The sequence below is a fragment of the Pseudonaja textilis genome, chromosome 2 (genome assembly GCF_049901715.1).
Source record: "Pseudonaja textilis isolate UNSWEBS1 chromosome 2, rPseTex1.2, whole genome shotgun sequence".
Taxonomy (NCBI): domain Eukaryota; kingdom Metazoa; phylum Chordata; class Lepidosauria; order Squamata; family Elapidae; genus Pseudonaja; species Pseudonaja textilis.
This window is the reverse complement of record NC_141991.1, coordinates 18,500,099-18,520,345: the sequence shown is the minus strand read 5'-3', so window position 1 is coordinate 18,520,345 and position 20,247 is coordinate 18,500,099. Positions and strand designations below refer to the sequence as shown.

Here is a 20,247-nt window from a genome sequence, read left to right as displayed (position 1 = left end):
GGTTCTGTGAGGTGTATTTACGCCATACTCAGCAAAAGCCTTTAGTTCTTTGGTCTAGACCAGGTGTGTCAAACTGGATTTCTTTGAGGGCCAGATCAGCATTGTAGTTCTCCTCAGTGGATCGGAAGTGGGGGGAGCAGAGGGGAGATGGGACAGATGCCTCCTGCAGCACCCTGCCAGACAAAACAGAGGTTGGGGGCACACGTGGCTCCCTGTACCACATTTTCGGCCGCCCTGGCCTCCTGCACCGCTCTCCAGGCTGAAAATTGGCCATACAAAGGCCCCAGAAAGCCCCTGCATGGTCCGTTTTCAGCCTCCACAGCCTCCTGGCCAAAAATGACCAGCCTCTTTTGACCAGCAGAGGCACTGCGGGCTGGTCCTTTGATATTTCTAGGCCAGCCCCACAGACCAGATTTAAACACCCTGCAGGCCAAATCCGATCCACGGGCCTTGAGTTTGACACCCCTGGTATAGATCTTTTTCCTGTTCTTCTTGTAGGTACCCAAACACAGTTAAAGTGTCCCCAGACTCTCATGATCAGAGCTTAATTATATGTTTCCTACACTGAATTTAAGGGGGAAAAACACATTTTCCATGTTGCATATAACTCCTGTAGGGAATTCCTTGGTTATAAATTGAAGGCCATCAGCCCAGATGGCTTTAAAACAGATTAGGCAAATTACATGAGCAGGACAGCCAAACAGAACTATTGTATTGTCTAGATGTTGGACGAGGAGCGGGGAAATCCATTCATTCTCCCGCAGGCCAAACTACCTCATAGGATTGTTCTGACAAGAGGAGGGAGCAATAAGTACGTCACTTTGAGCTTCTCTTACAAAAGGTACAATAATGGTGACGTAAAAAAATGGCTCTTAGAATGTTAGTTCATGAGCCACTCCCTATTCAGTTGTTGTTTCTTCTTCTTCTTCTTCTTCTTCTTCTTCTTCTTCTTCTTCTTCTTCTTCTTCTTCTTCTTCTTCTTCTTCTTCTTCTTCTTCTTCTTCTTCTTCTTCTTCTTCTTCTTCTTCTTCTTCTTCTTCTCCTCCTCCTCCTCCTTCTTTTTCTTCTTCTTCTTCTTCTTCTTCTTCTTCTTCTTCTTCTTCTTCTTCTTCTTCTTCTTCTTCTTCTTCTTCTTCTTCTTCTTCTTTTTCTTCCATCTTCCTCCTCCTCCTCCTTCAACAATGTAGTTGTGAGTCATTAGGGGCTCATCACCATATCCTGGGATGATTCATTCTGTTGCATAGGAGGTGTGCCACCCACAACTCCTTCCAACTACTTTCCCAATCCAGAGACCTGACTTCTTCCTCAAGAGTTGTGGTAAACACTTGCAACTGAGCTTACAGAAACAGGATGAGAAATAAAGAGCAGAAATGGCTACCTCCATGTCTGAATCCGGCTAAAAGCACCTCTCAGCTAACTATCCCATGGGCAACTTCAAGCACCAATTCACTCCTGATGATTGTAACTAAGGAATAAGCTGGTCTTCTATCCCACTTGGGCAAAAATTGTTTACTGACTTGGAGGCTGGTTTTGTAAAACCAGTTACACAATTGTATCAGACTGGCTGTTTGAAGAACCTCAAAGAACCATCACTTCCTCTTGCGAAGACTATAAAACTTGCTACCAGCAAAAAAAAACAACCCCAAAGTTCTAAAAGATGGATGAAGATGGATATATGAGTATAGATCCAAGTAAGAGAGACCATCCCTTGCCATCCATTAAAGGAAAGAAAGGTAATATCTTACAGCTACTTGTTTTTCTTTTTTTTACTCTGCATATTGGCACTAAGGATTTTTTTTAAAGGGAAAATTTAGAAAAGGGTGAAAGTGAATCTAGTTCCTATTGTTTCTGGGGGGAGGGGGAATTACATTTCTTAAATGTCATTTTTGTTTAACAGAGAACTCTTTCCTTGATTATCTACATGTCTTTTGCTTTAAATTCTTTCTGTATATCTAGCAATTATGAGAGGGAGGGAGAGAGACAGAGTGTTTGGTCTGGTGGTTAAGGCAGCAGACCAGGAACCAGAAACAATGAATTCTAGTTCTGCCTTAGCCATAAAAACCAGCTGGGGGATTTTGGGCTGGTCACTTTCTCTCAGCCCAACTCACCACGCAGAGTTGTGGTTTGGGGGGAAAATAGGAGGAAGAAGGAGTATTACATATGTTTGTCGCCTTGAGTTGTTTATAAAAATTATTATAGGATATAAATGTATAAATTATATCCAGAAGCTAGAGACTAAAATAGAGAGGTTGGCTGGCTGGCAGGATAAACAACTGAGCTTTTTAAAATGGCAATAAATCTCATTTCCTACAACGGGACAAAATTCTGGAAAGATAAAAACCATTTTTAAAGTTTACAGAATTACAGAATGTCTGAGTTGGAATGAAACCTGGAGGTTTTCTAATCCACTTCCTGCTTAAGCAGAAGATCCTGTATGATGACAGAGAAATGGCTCTTCAATCTCTTCCCACAACGTCTGTTCCGCTGGAAGGGACCTTGGAGGTCTTCTAGTCCAGCCCCCTGCTCAAGCAGGAGAACCTCCTATACCATCTCAGACAAGTGACTGTCCAGTCTCTTCTTAAAAACCTCCAGTGTTGCAGTGCCTATGATTTCTGGAGGCAAGCTGTTCCACTGGTTAATTGTCCTCACTGTTAGGAAGTTTCTCCTTAATTCCAGGTTGCTCTTTGATTAGTTTCCAACCATTATTTCTTGTTCCGCCCTCTGGTGCTTTGGCAAACAATTTGACCTCCTCTTCTTTGTGGCAGCCCCTCAAATACTGGAATACGGCTATCATGTCACCCCTAATTCTTCTTTTCTTTAGACTAGCCAGACCCAAAACCTGCAGCCGTTCTTCATGTTTTAATCTCCAGGCCTTTGATCATCTTGGTTGCTCTCACTGAACTTTTTCCAAAGTCTCAACATCTTTTTGCCTTTTTGGCTTTGTAGTTACAGTGGGCTCTAGCACTTAGATCATTAGGGAGAAGTACTCCAAGGTCCTTGACAGAGTTTGGATCATCAACAAGGTCTTGACTATTCAGCTTGCATTTTATTTTCTGATCTTTTTTTGCCAATATGTAAGACAGAGCATTTATTTATTGAGATTTGAAGTTGCCATTTGTTTGACCATTATGATACATAGTTGAGGTCTTTTTGAAGGGTAGCAGTATTGTCGGTAGTGTTACATCATCAGCAAAGAGAACACAGTTGCTCTTAATATGATCACAGAGGTCATTTAGGTAGAGTATGAAGAAAGTTGGTCCTAGAACGCTGCCTTGGGGGACCCCAATGTTGGCAGGTACAGAATTTGATAGGACGCTCCCAATTTTGACTATTTGTTGTCTGTCTGACAGGAATGCTTCTATCCAGTTATGCAGGTATCCAGAGATACCATAAGATTTTAGTTTTATGAGTAGTTTGTCATGTACCACTGAATCAAAGGCTTTACAGAAGTCGATGTAAATTGTGGGTATTGCTTTGCCCTGATTGAGTTGTGTAGTCCATATACATACAGACAGGAGGTTATACAACTTGCCTCATGGTGTAACCAGAACAATCTGGAACTGAACACACTCAAAACTGTAGAAATGGTGATAGACTTTAGAAGAACCCCTCCCATACTACCACCTCTTACAATACTAGACAACACAGTATCAACAGTAGAGACCTTCAAATTTCTAGGTTCTACTATATCACATGACCTAAAATGGACACCTAACATCAAAAACGCCTCAAAAAAGCACAACAAAGAATGTTCTTTCTGTGTCAACTCAGGAAGCTCAAACTGCCCAAGGAGCTGCTGATACAGTTCTACAGAGGAATTATTGAGTCTATCATCTGCAGTATTCTTTTCCTCTTTCCCTATCACCTAATGATCCAATAATCTCAGACAGAAAAAAAGAAATAAAATTGGAAGAAAAAGGAATGCAGATTCACATCCCTACGATCAGAGATCTCTCAAGATAAACTTGCTTTCTTTGAGATTATAATTTCATCTATGTGGGAGGAAGAGAAATTTGCAAAAAAGTTAGTTTCTTTTTCTGGTCATTTCTACTATACTTTATAAAAATAGCAGATTGTAGGGAAGAATGCATATCAAGAACATAATTGACTTCTCCCACATTTGTAATAGTCTAATTTGTCTTCCTCCGTGTGAGTGGAAAATGAAGTTACTGTGTCCCATTATGGACTTTGCTGGCGCTGGCTGAAGAGAAGCTCTGAGAGGGAAATTCCAGTAGATTCGCCTCTGTTCCAATATTTGTGTGGTGTCTTCTTAGGGTGGGTTTGCTTTCTCCTGTAGAGCAGATGGTTAGGGTTTTTCCATCTGCCTTTATAGGTAGTCCTCAACTTATAGCAGTTTGCTTAGTGACCATTCAAAGTTACAGTGGCACTGAAAAAAAAGCGACTTATGACCATTTTTCACACGTACAACTGTCACAGCATCCCCCTGGTCACGTGATCAAAATTCGGATGCTTGGCAACTGGCTCATATTTATGACGGTGGCAGGGCTCCAGGGTCATGTGATTCCCCCTGGATGATCTGACAAGCAAAGTCTATGGAGAAGCCAAATTCACTTAACAACTGCAGTTTTTAACATTTAAGAATTGTGGCAACAAAGGTCATAAAATGGGGGCAAATTCACTTAACAAATGTCTTGCTTAGCAACAGAAATGTTGGGCTCGATTATGTAAGTCGAGGACTGCTTTTATATTGTAAAGGGCTGCAGCTATTTTTATTTCAGACACCCAGTGTCAGCCTTGTGACAAAGAGAAAAACAGCTGGGGGAATCCACCAATCGTCTTCCATTGCTGGTCTTTCCTTAACACTTTAAGGACAGACCCATCCACCCGTCTCATTCCTGGGGCTTGGACATCTGGACAGCAAATTTTAGGCTAGCGGAAGGACAGGTGCATGCAGGTGAACAGAGCCATTTGGCTTTGCCCTAGATTAGAAGATATTTCTCCTAGGAAAGATCGAAAGCACTCATACCTCATCCCCTTAATTTTCTTTGAGAAGCTGCATCTGTCTACAATACCTCCACTTTGTAGAATCTGAACTCAGGACAGTAAGGTCCGGGCCATGGGTAACGAAGCAAAACGTCCCCCTCTCTGGAATCATTCTATGCTCTGTAAAATTATCCTCCCACACTCCAAGCCAAGAACCACAGGTCACTCTTTGTGCCCCTGAGACCTAATTTTTGTCACTCTCTTATCACTGGCTCATATGTCACATAAAGCTTTTCCAAAATATGTGTAAACAGGTAAGCTATTTAACGCTGAGTTGGGAAGGTTGGTTGCAATTTCTTTTTAAGAAAAAGCTTCTCTGGATGAATGGTGGTAGTGTTTTGTTATTGTTGTTGCCTTACTCACTTCATGCTTCCAGGTGCACACAACAGTGTACACAGCACCCCTGCCGGTCCCCGTCCCCCCCGCAACTGAAATATCCCTTTAAGGTAGACTGGGCTGAGAGAGGGAGTATGATCAGCCCATAGTCACGAAGTAAATTCCTGTGGGTTCAGGTGGATTTCAACCTGCTCAAGAACTTTTATTTTACAATACCTAATTTATTTATGGCATATCATACATGGGCTAGCCATATATATTAACATTTAACCTGGACTAGTAAAATGTAATACAATATTAATATCAAAATGTCATACTTGGCTAATGCACCTCAATGAAAGATGATGCAATGGAGAGTTAAATGTGATTGGCAGGCATTTGCCAAGCTAAGCATAATTTTCAAGAACAGCCTCCTCCTATGCCTGAAGAGAAATGTTTTCGATCAGTGTGTACTACCTGCTCCAACTAATGCCGGAAAAACATGGATGCTAACCTCACAATCGATACAAAGGCTAGGAGTGGCACAAAGAGCCATGGAAAGATACATGCTCATCATCACAAGACAAGATAGAAAGACTTGCACACGGACTAGAGAACAAACGGAAGTATACGATGCCATCAAGAGAGTAAAAGAAATGAAATGGAAATGGGCTGGTCCCATAGCAAGACAGACCGATGACAGGTGGACCAAAGCAGTCACAGAATGAATCCCACTTGATAAAAAGCATCCACGAAAGAGACCTAAAACAAGATGGATCAATGAGATCAGCAACTATTGCAGGCCCTGTTGGCAAAAGAAAGCTCAGGACCATATTGGTTGGAAGCACGCGGAAGAGGCCTTCGTCCTGCGGTGGATAGACAGTGGCTAAAATGGTGGTGATGATGATGATGAAGAAGAAATGTCAAAAGTTTTTTTTAAGTTTTTCTTTATTAAACAAATAAACAAACACAAACACAAACAAATTTACATTAAAAGGGTTAAACGTGGTACAGTTTTCCTAACATCAATCATTGTCTTTACTTTGCTAAATCCAGTAATAATATTACATAATTTCCATCTATACACTTTAAATATACATATAGTCATTCCTTATTCTGATAGGTCTTCCTCGTCTCTAGCCAACCGGAAAATTTATCCCATGTTTTATAATATTCCGAATCCTCCTTATTTTTTAGTTCTTTTTTAAATTTATCCATTTCTGTGCATATTGTAATTTTCCTCAATATTCATTTGGAATATCTTTATTTTTCCAAGTCTTTGCGTATGCCAACCTTGCTGCCGTAATTACATGGATCATTAAGTACATATTTTCTTTATCATATTTCCTAATGTTAATTCCTAATAGAAAGAGCTCAGCCCTATGTTGTATTTTAATTCTATACATAAGAAACATCAAAAGTTAAATACCAATATCTAGGCCAGAGGACACCAAACTTGGCAACTTGAAGACTTGTGAGCTTCAATTCCCAGAATTCTGGGAGTTGAAGTCCACAAGTCTTCAAATTGCCACGTTTGGGGACTCCTGGTCTAGGCCATTGAACTATTGAAACACAGCATCGTTTATATTTTTTTTAAAATAAGATACTGGACCGGTATCTGGCCTCAGCTTACAGCTGGTCACGATGTGATCTACAGTTTGATGTGAGACCCCGCAGTCACACTGAGGGGAGAATACTGCACCCCATTTATACAGAGAGTCCCGGCAGACGCCATGTGAGGTGTAAATCCTATTCAGGATTGTCCATAGCTGAGGGGATAGTTCAAAATCTGGCACCTTTTTTGTGGGGTCGTTTCTATGTCTTCCTATGCTTGGGCATTTAGTCACCTACCAGTCACCCACCTTTCCATTGGGAATCGATGTTTAAGTTACAATACTTGATGTAAATTAAGGAACGGATGATGAACTTCACAATTCCCTTCTAATCCCAGATCCTCCGAGGAACCTTCTCCTGTGGAAAATTTTGTTTGGCATTTCGACTGTAGGAAATGTGGTCCTGGCTGTGCTTTTGATTGTTCTCATTCTTCCAGGTAAGAAATTGTCTGCTTTGTTCCTTCAATCTGTCATCGTTCTCTCCTGCTACCATATAGATGTGGTGGCACAGTGGTTAGAAGGCAGTATTTCAGGCTGGCTCTGCTCATTGCCGTAAGTTCGATCCTGACTGGCTCAGCCTTCCATCAATCTGAGGTGGGTAAAATGAGGACGCAGATTGTTGTGGGGCAATAGGCTGACTCTGTAAACTGCTTAGAGAGGACTGTAAAGCACTGTGAAGCGGTATATAAGTCTAAGTGCTATAAGTACAACTCATCTACTAAACAGGAATGATGCAGATAAACAATGTGTCAGCCTTGGAAGCCATTTTTCTCTTGGATGCTTCGAGGCTGCCACATTCAGTGCCTGGGAATTTGGGAGGGGGTATTTTATGGTGGGGTAAAAGATTAGACACAACAACATTCTTTCTCAGAGAGTCAAGGACCTGTTGCCCTGCACCTGGAGGAGAGTGAATGGAGGGATGTCTCCAGTTGGGATGAAGACATGATTGGGCCATTTGATGGACTGATGGATGCAGGGGATGGATCTTTAATTTTGGGGCGGGGAAAGGGAAAACCCAGAACTCTCAGATTCGTGTTTTCCCAGATGTGCCAATATGACAACTGTAATAAAATGGACCTTTGAGGAAATATTTGTCTTCGAGTTTATTGGTTTGGAGTTGGTTAGTTGGAACGCTGACATAATGATGGTTTAAGAATATTTCTACTACTCAGGAAATATTTTTATTGTCACATTTGTCACAGTAGCACAATTTGCCCTCAGTACAGGTAGTCCTTGACTTATGACCACTTGGTTGGTGATCATTCATTGTTACGACAGACCTTCCTGGAGCTATTTATGACCCAGTTTTGAAGTTTGGACGGCCCTTTCCCCTCCAAGTCATGTGGTTGGATTTGGGTGCTTGGCAACTGGCCCACCTTTATGCCTTTTTGCAAGATCCTGTGGTCAGGTGACCACCATTTAAGAGGTTATTGGTTGGAAATTCGCATTTACTTCCAGTTTCCAGAAAAAAATGTCTATTGTCTTCATGGTTGCAGCACACACAAAAAAATCATGAAATCAGGCACAATCATATGGTGACCCATTTAATGACCTCATTGACCCAACACCAAAATTTCGGCTCAACTGCAGTCATATGTTGATGGCTACCTGCATGTACCCCACTGAATGTTCCAAGATATACTGGATGATCAGAAAATATAGCGAGAACATCACAGCACTTTATGTTTTTCCCATCCCATTTGCTGAAATGCCAACTGCACAGATCTGAATAGACTCTCAATATGCAATCCATCAGTCCGAGTGAATATACATATATATTCTCACACAGCCATCTAGCCCACTTACAACAGAGCCAGCACACCACACCTCCCCACCAGTATTTATAGAGACGGCAGCTCCGATCACGCTTTGCTCGCACAAGCACGAAGCCGAAAGCACCAGCCTGAAGATGGCGAGTGGGACCTCGTCGAAATTTCACCAAGATACTCTTAATCGTACACAGGAAAAGACCCGAACATGCCAAAACCTGCATACCTGTACTGGTGAAAATCTATGAAAACAAATATATATGTATGTACATATGTATTTATTACACACACACACACACACACACACACACACACACACACACACACACATTCACTGCATACATCACTTGTAATCTGTGAAAATGTAGTCAGTAAGGGAGATAGCAAAAGCACTTAGACTTATATATACCGCTTCACAGTGCTTTACAGCCCTCTCTAAGCAGTTTACAGAATCAGCCTATTCCCCCCACTAATCTGGGTCCTCATTTTACCCACCTTGGAAGGATGGAAGGCTGAGTTCAACCTTGAGGCGGTCAGGATCAAACTCTTAAAGCCTGTGAGCAGAATTCGCCTCCAATACTGCATGCTAACCACTGTACCATCACGGCTCTTTCAAGATGCACTGAAAGGATAGGCCAGGTCTGTTTCCAAATTGAGATGGGGAAAAACATGGCTTAGGTCCAAAATAAGAAGAAGTGTGTGATTAGGCAGACACCTCCCTAACTCACATGTGCATAGATCATACCACATATTTGAGAGGATTTATATGAGATCATATGAGATGAGATTGGGCTTGTCACTGTGAGCTTCCAGAGATTCCCTCAGGATCTGGTTATGCCAGCAGCCCTGGAGACCTAGGGGACAGGTGAACTAGTGTCTTGCCTCCGTTTGTCTACGAGTTTGGTTTTTCTGCTGTTTTATGTATTTATTCACTGTGGGGTCTCTGTTGCTTTCTAAGCTTGATTGTTTTCTTGAAGATGTTTCATTTCCCAACTAGGTAACATCATCAGTGCAGAAAGAAGTGGGGTTTGCATTCTGTTTACGTACAAATGACTTGCCCTGTCAGTGTTCATGGGAGTGTTATTAACTGTTATTGATCATTATTAATGTACTATTATAATTAATTATTAACATAATTAATTTTTAACAGTTAACTGTTTTTAGTTCTGTTTTACACCACCCAGAATCACTCGTTTGTGAGATAGGCAGCTATATAAATTGGTTTAATAAATCAATCAAACATATGAACCTACATAGTGGTTAGAGTGGCGTAGTGGTTAGAGTGCAGTACTGCAGGCTACTTCTGCTGACTGCCAGCTTTCTGCAATTTGCCAGTTCAAATCTGATTGGCTCAAGGTTGACTCAGCCTTCCATCCTTCTGAGATTGGTAAAATGAGAACCCAGATTGTTGGGGGCAGTAGGCTGACTCTGTAAAACCGCTTAGAGAGGGCTGTAAAGCTCTGTGAAGCGGTATACTCTGTAAGTCTAAGTGCTATTGCTATTGCTATATGAGAGATGACTTAACCCTAGACAAGAGGCAAAATGACTCAGGGGATTAATGACACCAGAGGTGGTCTCAGCCCTAGCACTCCGTGGCAGAGTGAACTCGCTTCAGCTTGTGTCCACCGAATAGTTTGAAAGCATGTTCTGTGTTGATGCTCTGTGCAGGCAGTCAGTTTCTTGACAGTTCTGAACCTTCCTGGTTGTGGCGCCCACCCAAGGGGTCCTTGGGTGACATTGCAGGAAGAGCCACTTGTCTTTCACTCTGGTACAAAGCCAGCTTGCCCTCCTGTGGTGTACCTTGGGAAGCACACCACCGTAACCTTGCCAGGGCTCATGCCTTGCCAAGCCAAATTATTACTCTTCAGTAGCATTGTGGTCTCCTAGCTACTGTATAACAATTATAAGTATAATTATAATTATACTTATAACCATATAGCAACAGACAGTAAGTGCCACTTATGCAAAAAAGCTGCAGAACCAGTGGACTACCTGGTAAGCTGCTGCAAGAAGATTGTACAGAATGACTACAAGCAGCGACGTGACAAAGTAGCAACAATAGTGCATTGGAAGATCAGCAAGAAAAATCATTTGCTTGTAAGCAAGAACTGGTGGGACCATAAAATAGAAAAAGTCATAGAAAATGAAGAAGTTAAATTATTCTGGGACTTTAGAATTCAAACGGACAGGCACCTATCACATAACACCACGGACTTAACAATTGTTGATAAGAAAGACAAAAAAAAGTCTGGAGAGTGGATGTGGCAGTGCCTGGAGACAGCAGAATAGAAGAGAAAGAACTGGAGAAGATAACAAAATACAAAGACCTACAGATAGAAATAGAACGACTGTGGTAAAGGCAAGCAAGGGTGGTACCAACAGTAATAGGAGCCTTGGGTGCAATCCCACCACTTGAACATCATTGCATTGACAAATATGCAATCAGTCTATTGCAAAAGGCGGCTTTACTGGGAACAGCTTCCATCCTGTGACAATACCTGTAACACTGTCAAACATCCAGTTCTGTCAATCCCAGGCCCTTGGTAAGAACTCGATAGGTAGGCAAAAATGCCACACCCGGTCTGAACACCTGGCTGACTGTGCAATCATCAATAATAATAACAACAACAACAATACCAGGCAATGCGTGAATTGAAGAGATCAGCTAGAAAAAAATAACAAAATACTGTGATTTACAAATTGAAGTTGAGCGATTGTGGAGGAAGAAATCAGTGGTTGTACCAACAGTAATAGGAGCCCTTGGAGCAATACCCAAAGGGCTACCTAGATATTTGGAAATTTTGAACTTATTAGACCTGAATATCCCGACTTTGCCACACAAAAACCCCCACCTCACTCAGAACTACCTGCCCTGTATACTCAGACCCTACTTCTTTGGTCCTTGGTTAGGACTTGAACTGTTTAGTGTTCACCAGTCCTAGAATCCCATTTGTGAATCAAATTGAAGACAGTATTCAGCAGTTTCTGATCAGTTCTGGAGAACAGGTAGAGGAAATTTTGAATAGTTCAGGGAACTGGCAAATACCACCTCTGACTGGCATCTATTCTCTTCCTCCCAGGTCCCAGCTGATTGGCTGGGTCTCCTGTTGTTGCCCTGCACAGGAGAACAGAGCTGGAAAGCAGGTTAGTGGGGTGGGAAGGGAATGGAGGTTTTGCAGTATCCTTTCCCTGCCACACCCACCAAGCCACACCCACCAAGCCACACCCACCAAGCCACACCCACCAAACCACACCACGCCCACCAAGCTACACCCACAGAATCGGTAGTAAAAGAATTTGAATCCCACCATTGATTGAAGATTAATCATAATAACAATCCTAGACAAATGTAGTGTGCGATGTTTTGCTCTTATTCATAGGGCTTTTATTTTTAAAATAACTCTTTAAACCATCCCCCAACAACAAAACCTACAAGATTCCAATGTTTTCTATTTAGCTGAGGCGTTTGTTTTGTGAACCAGGATAAATGATCACAAAGGTATTTATTTTGTGATCCAGGATAAATGATCTTGGATGGCATTCAGGCTCTAAAGTTGACTTATTTCTTAAGGTTCACAGAAAGTCGGTCTTCCGAATCATCCATTGGAGCCAATCCCCAGCTGCGTCAAGAACTGTATTCCTTGCGGATCAGCTAAGGACAGTGTAACAGGTAAGGCCTGCCTTTTCCAGCATACGGTAAAATGGGATGCTTTCCATCTCCGCTTTCAAAGAGACGCAGCATAAAAGCTCATAAACAGGTAGTCCTTGACTTATGACCACAATGGAACCCAAAATTTCTACTCTTAAGTGAGACATTTCTTAAGTGAGTTTTGCCCCATTTTACGAACTTTCTTGCCACCGTTGTTGAATGAATCTGGCTTCCCAAATAGGCTATTAGTTAAATGTGATCATATTATTGCTAGAATAATTTGCTAAATGTAAATAGGAAGAATATTATTTTGTTTGTGCTAAAATGAGATTAGAAAGGTATTGAGGTAATTCCCTGTTAGGGTAATTCCCTGTTAGGAGAATGAGCGCACACAGGGAGACGTAGTGAGAGTGGTGAAGAATAACACACAACCGGCACACAGATACACTGCTTTCATCTTCCATCCATTTGCCAATGATACATGTTGCTTACTCGTAGACATCTTTACAAACCTCTCTCTATCTTTAGTAATGCACTGCGATGCTCCACTATCAACAACCCACAAATCATGTTTACAGTTGAATTGCTAGACATAGCTAAACTAACATTCTTCTTTGCCTTTGGTGATTACCAGTATCCTGTCATTTTCCCTTCTTACAGAATCTAGCTATACTATCCCCTAGCCCCATGAGAAAAACATTTCCTAACAGTATAAGCAGTTGAACACAAATCCTCCTCTTGTGGTTGTTCTTTCCTCAGTTGGTCCCTATCCAGCCGTTTTCTTGCCTCTTCTAACAACCTTCCAGTTATGTCAGTCAATTTCAGTTTATCTCTGGGCAGTGAAGATATGTAATCATCATAACTTTCATCCAATGAGGAAAGAATGACATAAACTTGATGCAGCTCTGAAAATATCAGTTCCTTTTCATGTAGCTCTTGAAAAGTTCTTTTCATGAAGTTCAAATGAGCTAACATATCTCCACCTTTCAGAAGATGTGCTCTAAACAGTTTACATGTAAGATGTATGTGTGCACCTACACTGTCATGAACATAAATCCTCTTCAAATTCTCCCAACACCTAGCAGCAGACTCTTCTCCACGAATATGGACTAGCTGCTGGTCACTCAGTATTAGTCCAATTATACAAAGAGCTCGTTCATTGTTCCGTTTAAAATCAGCTAACTTCTTGGCATCGTCCTCATTATCTGGATCCCAAGCATTTACATCCGGTGGGTCTTGAACTACATTCCATAAACCTTCTCTACGCAGAAGTAGACTTCACTTCATAGACCAGGAAACATAGTTTGTTCCATCCAACTGGGTTATCGGTGATAGACTTGTTCAAGTGTCTTGTGCCATCTTTACCAGGACAGTAAACCACAATCAAACAGTAAACAGCTGTTTGTATACAATACTGTGTATTCACACTAACTCTCAGTTATCTGAGCCAGGTATGGCCTGGGCCCATAACCAGTGTTTAGGTAATTCCTCATTAGGAGAATGAGCACACACAGGGAGATGTAGTGAGAGTGGTGAAGATTAGCACACAACCAGCACACAGATACACTGTATAGTAAAAATGTAGGTTTTTACTTCCAGTAAAAAGTTAAGCGAAGTTCAACAAAACAGTCCAAGTCATTCATGGTTAAAGCAGTCAGTTTTCAGTCCAGGGATAATCCAAGAACAAAGTCCAGTATCAAAAACAGTTCAGTAAATAGACTCACATCAAACCCAAGAATAACGACGATCAGTAATAGTCAATAAGGAAAAATGCAGGAACAGCAACACTCTCAACAACAGGACAGAACAACCCAGGTTACTGGCTTCATCTTATGACCGTTTGAGGAACCACACCCAAATACAATTCATAGCATTCCCTTAAAGAGACAGTATTAAAATGTTTATCCTGGTTTATATATTTTCCAACTCAACTGTTAGGTGACTTACATTCCTAACAAAAGGGACTTTGTTTTAAACATGCTAGTGGCACAGCTAAGAACTAAAAGGGGGATAAACAAGAGGGAATATAAATTAACATGAATTTATGAATGGTTATATATAATTCGTTAAACACTGCAAATACAACTAGTCATATATATGCATAATCAAAAGTGATCTTAAGAATATAGAGATTGATATAAAAACAACATATGGGAATTTGGAATAACCAGGATACATAATTTGTATTAATATTAATTATTAAGTTAACAGTTTTGATATGAAATTATTGTCATGTTTGTTTTAAAATGTAAAATTCCCTGTAACCACACTGCTCACAAAACATGTTTGTAAAGGCAAGAAAAAAAGTAAAAAATGTATTGCAAAAAACCAGAGAAGAATCTGGCTTTCCCATTGACTTTGCTTGTCAGAAGGTCACAAAAGGAGATCATGTGATCTTAGGACACAGCAATGGTCACATATATGAACCAGCTGCCAAGCATCTGAATTTTGATCACATGATTATGGGGAATGCTGCAATGGTCATAACTGTGAAAAACTGTCATAAGTCCATTTTTCCCAGTTCCGTTGTAACTTTGAACAATCATTAAATGAACTGTTCGTAAGTGGAGGATTACATGTAGTCCTCAACTTACAATGGCAATTGGGAACAGAATTTCCATCGCTAAGCAAGGCCGTTGTTAAGTGAGCCCTGCCTCATTTTATGACCTTTTCTGCCATGGTCACTAAGTGAATCAATGCAGTTGTTCAGAGAACCCTGCAGTGATTAAGGCAACCCAGTTTCCTTCATTGACTCTGCTTTCCTTAAGGTGATGATAAAGATTATATAAATGGTGATCACATGATCCCAGGACACAGCAAGCATCATAAATGTATGCTAGTTACCAAGTGACTGAATTTTGATCATGCGACCATGGAGATAGCACAACGGTCATAAGTGGAGGATTGGTCATAAATCGCATTTTCCAGCGTTATTGTAACTTTGACAGTCACTAAACAAAATCCAGGATTTCCTGTAAATGATTTCAAGAAATATATTTTGTTTCATTGACAAGGACAGTCTATTTTTACTGAAATTCTGCTATTTCTGCCAGTGAGATTCAGAGGTTGTATTCAGCCAGTTCTGACCAGTTCGGGAGAACTGGTAGCAGAAACTTTGAGTAGTTCAGAGAACCGGAAAATCCCACCTCTGACTGGCCCTGCCAACCCCATCTATTCTCTGCCTCCTGAGCCCCAGCTGATTGGCTGGGTCTTCTTTTGTTGCCCTGCACAGGAGAATGGAGCTGGAAAGCAGGTTGGTGGGGTGGGGAAGGAATGGGGATTTTGCAGTATCCATTTGCTGCCACGCCCACCAAGCCACGCCCACAGAACTGTTAGTAAAAATATTTGAATCCCACCACTAGTGAGGTTCCCTATCAAAATGGGCACAGAACTGCAAAATAGAGCAAGGAACACCGAGTGCTCAGATCTTGCCGAAGACCTCTGGTGGGGAAGGGCTACAGGTAGTCCTCGACTCGCAACAGTTCATTTAGCGACCATTCCAAGATACAAAGGCACTGAAAAAAGTGACTTATGCCTGATGTTTACACTTAAAACCGCTGCAGCATCCCCACAGTCATGTGATCAAAATTCGGACGCTTGGCAAGAGGCTGATGTCTAGGAAGGTTGCAGTGTCCCTGGTCAGGTGATCAGTTTTTTGCGACCTTCTGACCAGCAAAGCCAATGGGAAACCCAGATTCACTTCACAACCATGTAACTACCTTAACAAAGGCAAACATTCACTTAACAATGGTGGCAAGAAAAGTCATAAAATGGGGCAAACTCACTTAACAAAGGTTTCATTTAGCAACATATATTTTGGGCTCCATTTGTTTTGGCCCGTCGACTGCCAGCAGAGCCAGCAAAGGAATCGGGCAAGGAGGAGGTTGAGGGGGAGCCTAGGCCAGCTTTGGAGCCTTCGAAAGGCTCTGAGGAGGAAGCAGAATCAGAGGCAGAGGCAGAGCTGGGGCCTTCTGTCCTCCCTCAGGTGGAGAGGCAGCTGCCCTGAGCTGAGTGAGGAGGACAGCTGGGGACCATCCCAGATGTGTGTATGCATAGAGAGGAGAGGAGAGGAGAGGAGAGCAAAGGAAGGCAATCAGCCGGCTCTCAGGGGAAAAAAGTCGTAGATGCTAGCCAGCCCCTCCCTGGCTGGGAAATAAATAGTAGGGGTTTGGCAGTGGCCTGTTGAGTAGAAAATAAAATACATTTTAGTTTATGGAGCAAAGAACAACCATTGTTTGAAATTATACTGAAATTAAACTTTTTGATGTAATTGTCTATAATTTCTTGGCTAAATTTACTTTGCTCCCAGGGCTCCCTGTTAGAAAGCCTTCATCTAATAATTAGCTTAGAATTTTTTTTTCTTAAGCTAACTTACTTTTCTTGAGTATTAGCCTCCAGGTTTCCCAGGAATTAAAAAAACTAACTTATTTTTTCCCCCATCATTGGAATAGGGCTTTTATTTTATTTTTTTATTCTTTTTTGAGAAAGATAGAGCTACCAGTTTGGTGAGCAAGCCTCTTGGCCTTTTAGAAGATATAATTTCAGCATAACTTAACCACCAGTTACAATATTTCTTATTAATTAAATAAACCAGGTGGCATGAGAAAGTTGATAATTCCTTCTCCCACAGCAACTTTTCTTTCTTCCACACAGCACATCTGACTCTGGATCCAAACACAGCTAGTCCCAACCTCTACGTATCTCCTGATTTGAAAAGTGTGAGATGGAAAGACATGCAACAGCATGTGAATGCCAGTCCTCTGAGATTCGACGCTATGTCTTGTGTCATAAGCCATCAGAGCTTCAATTCTGGGAAGATATGCTGGGAGGTAGAGGTGGTGGAGGAAGGGGAGTGGTGGGGGGTGGGAATTGTAAGGGAAACTTCAAAAAGAAACTCGCCGATTCGTTACGATAATAATGGGGGCTACTGGGGAATCCAGGGATATGGGGGATGGTATGACGCGATCACCCATCCCAGAACGAATTTAACAGTGTGCCATCCTCTGAAAAGGATCCGAGTTTCTCTGGATTATTCACAAGGCCTCATAGCATTCTTTGATGGTGACACGAATACTGAACTCTTCACTTTTCCTAAAGCAAATTTTGCTAGAGAGAAGGTTCATGCTTGGTTCTTGATCGATAAGTGGAATGGACAGCTTCTCCTCCATCCATGAGATGATGGACCAAAGGGGTCATCATACTGAAGACTTTCAGACTACCTTCAGCACTTCTCCATTCTTTGTGTTTCTCCATGCACACCATTGTCATGGGTGTCTTTTGTTGAGGTAATTCCCCATGAGGAGAATTAGCGCATACAGGGAGACGTATTTGAGAGTAGTGTTTGAATATACACACACAGCACACAGATACACTGTACAGTAAATGTAGGTTTTTTTACTTTCAATAAAGGTTTTAGGCAAAGTTCAAAAACAAGCAGTCCAAAGTCATTCACAGGTTAAATCAGTCAGTTTCCAATCCAGGAATAATCCAATAACAAAGTCCAGTGTCAAAAACAGTTCAGTAACAGACTTACATCAAATCCATGAATAACAGTCAATTAGGAAAAATGGAGGAACAGCAATACTTTCCAACAGAAGGAAAAACACTGAGACACACTCTCTTCTGAGACTAAGACTAAGACAACCCAGGTTTCTGGCTCCATCTTATGGCCGTTTGAGAAACCACACCCAATTACACCTCCAGGACTCTCTTATAGATACAGTATTAAAATGTCTGTCCTGGTTTATATATTTCCAACCCAAATAGCTGTTAGGTGACTTACATTCCCAACATCTTTGACTTCCTTTGGCCTTCCTTTCCCCTTTGATTTAGAAGACAACTGCATTATCTTCTAAATCAGGCTGTCAGGATTCTGACACTTAACCCCATTTAAATCACGAGTCTCTAGCCAAACTCCAAAAAGATTTATTGGGAATTTACATGTACGGCACTGCCTGGGTGTAGCCAACTCTGAGACACATAATTCATTGTCACCCTTGACCCTGGTTTCCCCCCACCCCCCTGGGTGTATCAAAATTCATATTCTCCAATGGGACACATCCATAGCCAAGAGTCATCAATCATATTCTCCAGTTAGAATTACATGCGGCAGAAACTTCAGTCACCTAATCACTATCTTTGAAAATATGTATGGAATGCAAGCTGCCCACTGCTTCCCCCTCCCTTTCTGAAATATTGTATGAGTTGACACAGGGGTGTCAAACTCACGGCTCATGGGCCTGATGAGTCACATGCTGGCCCCACCCCCACCCAGTTTAGCAAAGGGGAAAAAAGTCCCGATATGTCATGTGACGCTGCCGTGAGGTGAGTTTGACACCCCTGTTCTAAATCAAAGGTCTCCTTCTACCTCACCTTCCTCATCTCTCCCAATGCCACCCCTAGCCAGCTAACCAGAGTCAAATATTTTAGGGATGAAAAAAATCCCAGATTTTTTCAAACATTCAAACAACAAAAATCAACAGATCCACACAGATTAAAACAGGGGGGGGGGGATGGATATTTCTGGGAAAGACCAGCAAAGGATAACTCTAGGATCAGTAGGATATTTTGAAAAGAAAGGGGATGTTTTAAGAGAGAACCACACCAATGTACTTCCATGAGTGAAATTGCTATGGAAGCATCTTAGATGCCTTTTAAGTCTTCACACAATGTTTCCTTCTGGCAGCGTGGAAGCTTCTAGATAAAATATGGGGATGTGATTTTGATTTTCAATTACAAAGGGAAAACCCAGAACTCTCAGATTCCGGTTTTCCCAGATGCGCCAGTCTGATTTCTCTAATAAATTCTTACTTGGATGAACTTTGTTTCTGAGTGCTGAATGAAATGGGGAGTTTCATTGGAATGCTGACAACTTCGTTTTCTCAGGGCCATCTACTGCCTCTACTTTGTTCCACTAATCTCTGAATTTAGGGGCTCAGCAAGGCATTTGCTAAATTCCTTGCTTTTAATTATTACCGCTCGGCCAAAAGAGAAGAAACAATTGAGCCTGCTGTCCAATTATCTAACATTCAGAACATCAAAGGAAAAGGGCTAAAATCATGTCTCATTTTTAGCAAGTTGTGGAAAACCAACCATGACTTTTGAGCAATAAATTATGATTGTAAAACTCTGTCTTAGCAGGACACATCAAGTTGTTTACTGTGAATTGGAAGGAAACTATGACCATATGGAATTCACCCATTATGAATAATGCCAATTAATGAGATCTATAAGGCCCAAAAACTCATGCCATTTCAGTGGGTCAAGAATAGATGAAACTGAGATCTTTTCTAATAATTTGGAATCTGGAGACAAAAATCACTTTTTCTTATCTTCTCTGAGTAACCCAAAATTAGGAAAGTCTAGAAATTGTTGTAGACTTATTAGAAGAGAAAGAATTCTCTTTTGCTTCCCTAATCAACTTGACAAAGTGTGTTAGGCAATTATTATCATAGTATATGGAATTTCCTGACACAATTCTACACATTAATCACTTATTGGTTCTGTGAGGTGTATTTACACCATACTCAGCAAAAGCCCAAAAGCCTTTTGGTGTAGACCAGGAGTATCAAACTGGATTTCTTCGAGGGCCAGATCAGCATTGTAGTTCTCCTCAGTGGATTGGGTGGGGGTGGAGAGCGGTGGAGAGATGGGACAGATACCTCCTGCAGCACCCTGCTAGCCAAAACAGAGGTTAGGGGCACATGTGGCTCCCTGCACCACATTTTTGGCCGCCCTGGCCTCCTGCACCGCTCTCCAGGCTGAAAATTGGCCATACAAAGGCCCCAGAAAGCCCCTGCATGGTCCGTTTTTGGCCTCCCTACCTCCTAGCCAAAAATGACCAGCCTCTTTTGACCAGCAGAGGCACTGCGGGCTGGTCCTTTGATATTTCTAGGCC

General features: G+C 41.6%; 1 protein-coding gene across 2 annotated transcripts; it reads left to right on the top strand.

Annotated features, from left to right (window-relative positions):
- The first annotated feature begins 1,300 nt into the window (after positions 1–1,300).
- LOC113453335 (butyrophilin subfamily 1 member A1-like) lies at positions 1,301–19,169 on the top strand. 2 transcript variants are annotated; one of them, XM_087923375.1, is made up of 4 exons: positions 1,301–1,733; positions 7,271–7,369; positions 12,273–12,371; positions 17,004–19,169. In XM_087923375.1, exons 1-4 carry the CDS (start codon positions 1,658–1,660, stop codon positions 17,522–17,524), a joined length of 795 nt encoding a protein of 264 aa, XP_087779501.1. In that variant the 5' UTR covers positions 1,301–1,657; the 3' UTR covers positions 17,525–19,169. The 2 variants fall into 2 exon arrangements, with proteins under 2 accessions (XP_087779501.1, XP_087779502.1); XM_087923376.1 differs by lacking the exon at positions 7,271–7,369.
- Positions 19,170–20,247: the final 1,078 nt, after the last annotated feature.